An 8,371-nucleotide genomic window follows, 5' to 3' on the forward strand; every position below is an offset into this window, starting at 1 on the left:
GTCTAATATATATTAAAAAATATTATATGATTAATAAAATTTATTCTTTTTTATTAATATTTGATCAAATTTAAATACTAAAAACTGAATTTAAAATTTTAAATTATAATAAAATAAAAATAAAATATTTTCTAATATTAATAAAAATTATTGACAGTAATATTTTTAATCAAGAATAGGGAGGAAGTAGGAACATGAAAAGAAAGAGAGAGAGAGAGTAACGTACAGAGTCGATGATATTGTACTTGGACGTTCATGTATTGGGGTTAGTTACAACTAACAATTCACTTGTACTTCAAAATCTAGATCCCCTTCAAAGGCAACTTAACCAACCATGCAAACAGTTAAAGTAATTAATAATCATAATAAATAATAATTTTATTATTATTAATTAATATGAAAATTCATGTATAATTAATTTTATATAAAATTAATAAGAGAGTTATTAAATAATAATTTAATTAAATTTATTAAATTATTTAATGATTCTAACTAACAATTTTACATAAAATTAACTGGAAGCAGGTTTTTACTAATAATTAAATCTAAAAAAGGAAAAGGTAAAGTATATGGAGAGAGAGAGAGAGAGAGGCGGTTCCTTGAATCCTTGTATTATCTTCTAGGAAATGGTATTTAGAATTTCACAAATGCTGAGGTGGTTGGTTTGGTTGGACTAATAGAGAGAGAGGGTGGGGAATACCCGGTTTCAAGGGAGGATTCAATGCATTGTTGGAATGGCATAGTTGCATTGCATTCAACCTATGTTTTGTGCGTGTGTTGTGTTTGTTTAATTGTTTCACTCAGTCTTCCCTGTGGACGACACCTATCTTTCCCTCTTTTTTCCAAATATAATAACCTTTTCATAACATTTGCAGCACACACATCTCATATATATATAACATTCATTCCCCCACTTCTCAAAACTCAACCTTTTCTTCATCAAACCATTCCAAATCTTCTTCCTTTTTTGCCCTGCTTCGTGGGGTTCCTCCCTCTCAAATGCTATTGAACCTTCTTCACATTCTCATTCTCATCTGCTTCTTCATCTTCTTCTTCTGTGTCTTTGCTGCTGCTGTTTCTTCTGATTCTGGGCTGTTTTGCTTTCACTTTCTGCTGCTGTCACTTGGATTCTTCTGCTTTTCGACATGCCTACCCTTGTTAATTACAGTGGTACGCCTTCTACTTGGCTTTTCTTCTCTTTTTACTTGCCTTTGATCCATGGTTCAGTTAGTTTCTTAGTTATGATATGCTTGATTCAATCTATAGGTTATTAAGTTTGTGATTGTATAGATAGGAAGAGATCTTTTAGGATGTTGTTGGATGATATACTTAGAATAGAGACAACTTTCCTAAAGCTAGTTGTTGCAATAAGAGAGTTTGGATCTGGTAATAGAGATAGTAATCTCTTAATAAGTATAGTGCTGAAGGCTCAAATATTGTATATATGATAAGAGATTAGATGAACATAAGTTTTGGTTCTAGGATATCTTATCATGTATTGAGTTGGAGCAATTTTTTGTGAGGCTGATTTCAGATTTTTTGAATGGATTTTTTCAGGCGATGATGAACTCTATCCTGGGAGTTCCTTTGGTCCCATGGATTTGGGTAGATTGTACACTATCGGTTCCAATGTGGATGTGTACTACCCTCCTAACAAGCGAGCTCGGATCAGTGCCCCCTTTATCTTTAACAACCATGAGCATGAGAAAGATCAAAAGCCTAGTGTTGACACCCTTCCTGATGAGTGTCTCTTCGAGATATTCAGACGGCTCCCTAGTGCCAAAGAGAGAAGCTCATGTGCTTGTGTTTCTAAAAAATGGCTTATGCTTATGAGCAGTATCTGCAAGGCCGAAATCGAGAGGCCTGCTTCTTCAGATGTTGAAATGGTCTCTTCAGATGAGGATCAAGATGGGTACCTTACAAGGTGTTTGGAAGGGAAGAAAGCTACTGATGTAAGGCTTGCTGCAATTGCTGTTGGGACTAGTGGCCGTGGGGGACTTGGGAAGCTCTCTATTAGGGGAAGCAACTCGGTGCGTGGTGTCACGAATCTTGGCCTCTTCGCAGTTGCTCACGGTTGCCCTTCTCTAAGATCACTTTCTCTGTGGAATGTATCATCTGTTGGTGATGAAGGTCTAGCTGAAATAGCAAAGGGATGCCATCTATTAGAGAAGCTTGACTTGTGCTTATCTTCCTCAATCAGCAACAAGGGTTTGATTGCAATAGCTGAAGGATGCCCCAACTTGACAACCTTAAACATTGAATCTTGCTCGAAGATAGGTAATGAAGGCTTGCAAGCAATTGCAAGGTGTTGCCCCAAGTTACAGTCAATCTCTATTAAGGATTGTCCTCTTGTTGGGGATCATGGAGTATCTAGTCTGTTATCATCGGCTTCTGAGCTATCAAGGGTAAAACTTCAGGCCTTGAACATCACTGATTTTTCTCTGGCTGTTGTTGGACATTATGGAAAGGCAATCACGAATTTGGTTTTATGTGGTCTCCGAAATGTCAGTGAAAGGGGCTTTTGGGTCATGGGTGTTGCTCAAGGTCTGCAGAAGTTGGTTTCATTAACCATCACTTCTTGCCGAGGGGTAACCGACCCAAGCATTGAAGCTTTGGGCAAGGGTTGTTCCAATTTGAAACAGATGTGCCTTCGCAAGTGTTGCTTTGTATCTGACAGTGGACTTATAGCATTCGGCAAGGCTGCAGGGTCTCTTGAGAGCTTGCAGTTAGAGGAGTGTAACCGGGTTACCCAGTCTGGGATCATTGGTGCCCTTTCAAACATCAAACCAAAGTTGAAATCTCTCACCCTTGTGAAGTGCATGGGAATCAAGGATATTGATGTGGAAGTGTCCATGCTATCTCCTTGCAAGTCTCTTCGGTCATTAACTATTCAAAACTGCCCCGGTTTCAGTAGTGCTAGCCTCGCCATGGTTGGAAAATTGTGTCCCCAGATTCAGCATGTTGATCTAACTGGACTTTATGGCATAACAGATGCTGGCCTTCTCCCTCTATTGGAGAATTGTGAGGCAGGACTAGTCAAGGTGAACCTTACCGGCTGCTGGAACTTGACAGATAGCATTGTTTCAGCCTTGGCTAAGCTACATGGTGGAACCCTTGAGTTATTAAATCTCGATGGATGCTGGAAAATCACCGATGCAAGCTTGGTTGCAATTGCAGACAACTGCCTGCTGCTCAACGACCTAGACGTGTCGAAGTGTGCCATCACTGACGCAGGTGTATCCATTCTATCTCATGCCACGCAGCTTAGTTTACAAATTCTTTCTTTGTCTGGCTGTTCTGATGTGTCAAACAAGAGTGTGCCTTTCCTGAAAAAGTTGGGCCAAACCTTGTTGGGTTTGAACCTTCAACACTGCAGTTCAATTGGCAGCAGCACAATTGATTTGCTAGTGGAGAATCTGTGGAGATGTGATATTCTGGCTTAATCAATCATAATAGAAGTATATAAACTCAGGAAAGGAACTAGAGTTGAAGAAAATGGAACTGGAAATTGGAGGACTCTACAGTACACTACACTACACTACACTACACTACACTACACTACATGATGATGCATTGAGCTATATAATAAAGAACTCAACAAGGGGTAACATTCAGCATACTTTTTGGGCTGATATGCACCTATCAATGGTGGATTGGTGGTGGTTTGTTGGCTTAGTTGTTTTCCAGGGAACTTTGGCATGTACCTTACACAACCCCTTTTTTTTGCAAGCATGATTCACACATAAATATGCTTGTTACAACCCTTTTTTGGCCTTGGCTAAGTGCAGGCCACTCACTTTTACTGCTATGTTCCCCTGAGAATACAGTTACTAAGTCTTTTTGGTTAATGGTTTCCACTGCTTGATGGTGCATTGCTTATAGTCCCTCTGGATGTTATGTACCTTGTGTTTGAGCTTCTGTCGCACATTACTATGATGTTGGCTAGACTTAAGCTTTGTTTCTTTTTGTCTTGTCGCTGTGGTTGTTTAGTTCAATCCTAAGGGTAGATGTCTGATATTCAAGGGCTTTGGTGTGACAGGGCATTCCTTTGTTCTGCCACAACAATCCAAGTTTTGGGTTGTTTTTTTCTTGTTCTTTTTATAGTCCAGTCCTTGTTCTTGTAGGCTTCTCTTGCTTATGAATTGTACTCAGCAATCTACTTGGTTTATCTTTGATAATAATGCAATCTCCGGTTTCCAGGATATATATATGATTATTGTATATTGACTATATTCTATACCTTTGTGTTATAATTGAGTTATATCACACATTTGGAACTGGATTTGGAGGAAAGTTTAATTTCATTTCAGGATTAAGCACTGCAAAATGATAAGGTTTCTGTGATTTGATGCACTGCATTCAATTCTCTAGTTAACAAATATATATTTCTTTCATTTCGTGGGAGGAATCTTGTTTCCAAAGAAGTTATATGAATGGACAGATATGTGGTAAACGTGTCAATTTGGTAGTGGTTTGGAAAAGGACATGTTATATTTTACCCTTTACCTCCAAGGTTTGATTTTTTCTTACAACTAGCAGTGTACATTTGTTGAGGTTAGCTGAATTCACCTTCATGAGTTATCATGACAGCATTGTTGCCCCAATGTTATGGTGTCATGGATGCCCAGGTGATCAGACTAGGGGAGAATGAGTATAAAAAGAACAAGTATGATGTACAAGCATTTCGCGTCAATGCAGTTTAAAACCTTTTATCATCCAAGACTAAAACCTCAGTAATTCAGTTTTAAAGGATGTGTTAAAGCAAAGATAGTATAGAAAAGTACTTTGAGCTGTGTACATATTCAAAGAGATGAAAGAGTGAAGTTAAAAATATATCTGAATTTGGTTGAGACATATTAGTTTGGACAAAAATAAGAGGACAAAAGTTGCACAAATCATACAGGAAGAGGAGGATGATGGTGCTGTGCAATGAGAGCCAAGTGCCACCACAAAATGATTGTACAAGAACAACAACAACAACAGCTTTCTTCTTGATGTAAGATAAGATATCTATAATAGCAAGATTTCCAAGGGGTAGTGATTCTTCTGTGAGAAAATCTGTCTGGTTGGAAAAAAAGGATATTTTGTATAGTTGTTGCATTGTTTATATATATTTATATATATAGTATTTTCTTAGAGTGACCACTTTGTCCTACTCTTAAAAGGCAAGCACCAAGCATAACGGGCGGGACCTGCTGCCAACCACAATGGACCCTTTTTCAGAATCACAATTCACACAACCATTGAATTGAACCATTACTGATTACTCTCTCTTTCTCTCTCTGTATGTGCCTTCAGCTACAGCTACCTAATCACTATGCTACTATTATCATCAGGGTTACCCTAAGGAATAACCTTTGCCTTTTGCCATGTGGTTCACCACTGACATCTTTTTCACTGCTTTACTAAACACTATTAACAAATAAATAATGGAGGAGCCTTCTTGTTTTCTTCTCCTTTGACAAGATTTCACAAACTTAATCTGTTATTTATTCATATGTAGCACTATTCAATGGTAGTGCATATGTATGTATGTATGTAATGTAATTACAACTTGATCAGCATTGAACATGTTTTGTGTATAGTGTAATGTCATGTTCTCTATAGCTACTTAGCTAGGTTGAGGTAAGGGTATCCTACAACTAACTAATACTACTAACCTTGACACAAAGTGGCACACAAAAAACATTGAAAGACACCACCTGTCCTTTAAGTCAGTGGAATCTTTCATCTAATCTTTCAATTCCTCATTGATATACATATATATCTGCCAAGGAAAATTCTTAGGTGGTTGTGGTTCAGTTTGTTATCCAACTTGTGATTTGATAAAATATCATCCATACATACAAAGTTGTTCTACATTGACCCTTGTGTTAAAGATGGAACCAATTAAATTTGAACTGGTATATAATTATATAGTGTGACATAAAACAATCAAAATAGATAATTATTATAGCTTGTAAGTTTGTACACTGGCAGGTGGGTGTGTTCTGTTCTTTGTTGCATAATTGTCAGTGGAAGACTCTTAACAGACTCTATTAATAAATGGCGGTTTTCTCTGTGGCCTAATCTATGGGCAAAAAATACAAAATAGTAAGAAAATCTCATGGACTTGGGCTAAAGTGGCTAATTTTATTTTAATCTAATGAAAATTTTTGTTTCTTTGATAGGAGTTGTTCATGAGAGACAGCCCAAAAATAATCACATTTTAAGTGAATTAATTGTAATGAAAATTTTTGTTTTCTTGTGGATGCAACAACCGATTGGTTAGTGGTAGACCCTTAAATGGAGCTTTGAAAAAAAAAACTCGAGACCTGCTTAAGCGAATCGAGTCATTTACCACTTGGACTAATCCTTGGTGGTTATGATAGTACAACATTGTTAGGAGCAGTATGTGAAACTTCCTAATTATTAAACGAAGAACTTATATCTATTTTAAGTTCATTTGGTATTTAAATATTTAGAAGAACTATTAAATCAAAAATAGGAAAATGAGAGCCAATGGAGGGGCTACATGAAACCATACAAATAGGAACAAGCATTGGAAGCCTATGAAAACTGGAATTGTAGCTTGATTTGAATGAAGTGGTCCATTTTTAAGAAAGAAAAATCTTGATTGAATTGGCCATAATCTGAATTTGTATTCTTGACTTGCATTTGTTACAAGACTAGAGGGGAAAAAAACACTGTGAAGTAGTAGAATTTAATAGTGATATATAGTATTATTGAAGAGTATAGCAGAGCCAAATGCAAAATGACCAAAATCTTATAGCCACACCCTTATATGGTGACAAAAGAGAGATGGTATAGTACCTTCAATTATTTCAAAAGTTAGCATAGGGTAGTCAATTCACTCCAGCAAAAGATATGAAAAGAAACTGTGACTTCAGTCATTCACGCTGAATACCTCAAGTCATAGTACCTGTTCCTCTTAAGAAAAAATTAAAAATTAGAAACACCAAAACTCTTCATTCAACAATTGGGACCCCTTAAAATTTGATGAGAGATTCATTGCATCAATGATCAAAAGAAAACCCCTACTACTCATCATCCCTACTTTCCATATCTTTCTTCCTTAAAAAAAAAAGAAAAGAAAACTCTTCACACTTCACACTTTTTCCTTCTTTCTATTATTCCTCCTTAGACTATGGAATCCTCAAAAAAATACCCCAATGGACTAAAATTCTCAGTGACCATGATTCTCATCATTTCTCTAACCTTGTTTCCTTCTAATTCAGGTAAAAACAAAGAAAACCATCATTGTCCAAATACTTTATCTTAGTGTCTCTTGGTCTAACTCATGTTCTTGTTGTGTTTTCTTGGACATAGCAGGGTCACCTTCCAATTCAAATTCAATTTCAAGTTCAAGCAACAACAACAACAACAATGGTTTGATGCAAAAGAAGCTGGTATTAGGATCAAGGCCTCCAAGGTGTGTCAACAAATGCTTGAACTGCAGACCTTGCATGGCTGCTCTTGTTATCACTCCTCACCATAGAGATGGCCACATTCACAAGGAAACTGCTCCAAGAGATGAAGGCTATTATCTCTTGTCATGGAAGTGCAAATGTGGTAACAAGTTCTTTGAACCTTAATAAAAAATAAAAAAAAAAAAAACAAAAAAAACTTTGATGATAAACATTTGGGTGTATACTGTGTATAGTGCCTAATTATAGTGGCATACTTAATTATATACTTTGAGCTTGGGGGAAATTTTTAGTGTGCCAGGTGCTTGTTTAGTATTAACCCAAATTCACAACATTCTCTCCTTTCCAAATTAATCAATCAATACCCAACAAACTTGGTTTAGGAGTGTATTATATTACTAATTTAATTTACTATATTAGCTTTATTTTTAGTAGTTCCAATTTATTTTTATATGGTAACTGTTAATATATAGTCTAATCATGATCTTATAGTTAGTTAGTTGGATTATTAATTCCAAGGAAGAAAGAAACATATGCCTGCCATGATCATCATGGATTTTATTTACTATGAGGTAGGCCACATCTTGGTTCTCTGCTTTACTGCTTTGGCTATAAAAGTAACATGGCCACTGGGATAACAACATAGCCTACATTAATTGAGTCAAAAACAAAATTTATTGTGCAAAGCAGTCATGCTTTTCTTTCCCCTAAATCAAGCTCTTTTAAAATAGGAAGGTTGGAAAAATGATAAAATAATAAAAAAATGTTATTCGTACACTAAAATCAACTACTAATATATTTGTGTATAATACATGTGTAGTTTAATTTATTTTCAATGTGTATTTATTCTAACATGTATTTTATACTGGTAGTTGAGTAGTTGACTTTGATGGCTGATTTTAGTATACACATAGCATAATTTTAAATAATATTTTAATTATAAT

General features: G+C 36.0%; 1 protein-coding gene across 1 annotated transcript; it reads left to right on the top strand.

The window, feature by feature from the left end:
- Positions 689-4,204, top strand: LOC107639692 (EIN3-binding F-box protein 1). The gene is made up of 2 exons (XM_016343265.2): positions 689-1,170; positions 1,558-4,204. The coding sequence occupies exons 1-2, from the start codon at positions 1,146-1,148 to the stop codon at positions 3,441-3,443; spliced, it is 1,911 nt and encodes a 636-aa protein (XP_016198751.1). The 5' UTR covers positions 689-1,145; the 3' UTR covers positions 3,444-4,204.

This window comes from Arachis ipaensis, chromosome B01 (assembly GCF_000816755.2).
Source record: "Arachis ipaensis cultivar K30076 chromosome B01, Araip1.1, whole genome shotgun sequence".
NCBI classification, from domain to species: domain Eukaryota; kingdom Viridiplantae; phylum Streptophyta; class Magnoliopsida; order Fabales; family Fabaceae; genus Arachis; species Arachis ipaensis.

Coding starts and splice junctions, on each gene's coding strand:
- LOC107639692 (XM_016343265.2), top strand. CDS start 1,146: ATGCCTACCCTTGTTAATTACAGTG. Junction 1,171..1,557: donor TACCCTTGTTAATTACAGTG/GTACGCCTTCTA, acceptor GGATTTTTTCAG/GCGATGATGAACTCTATCCT.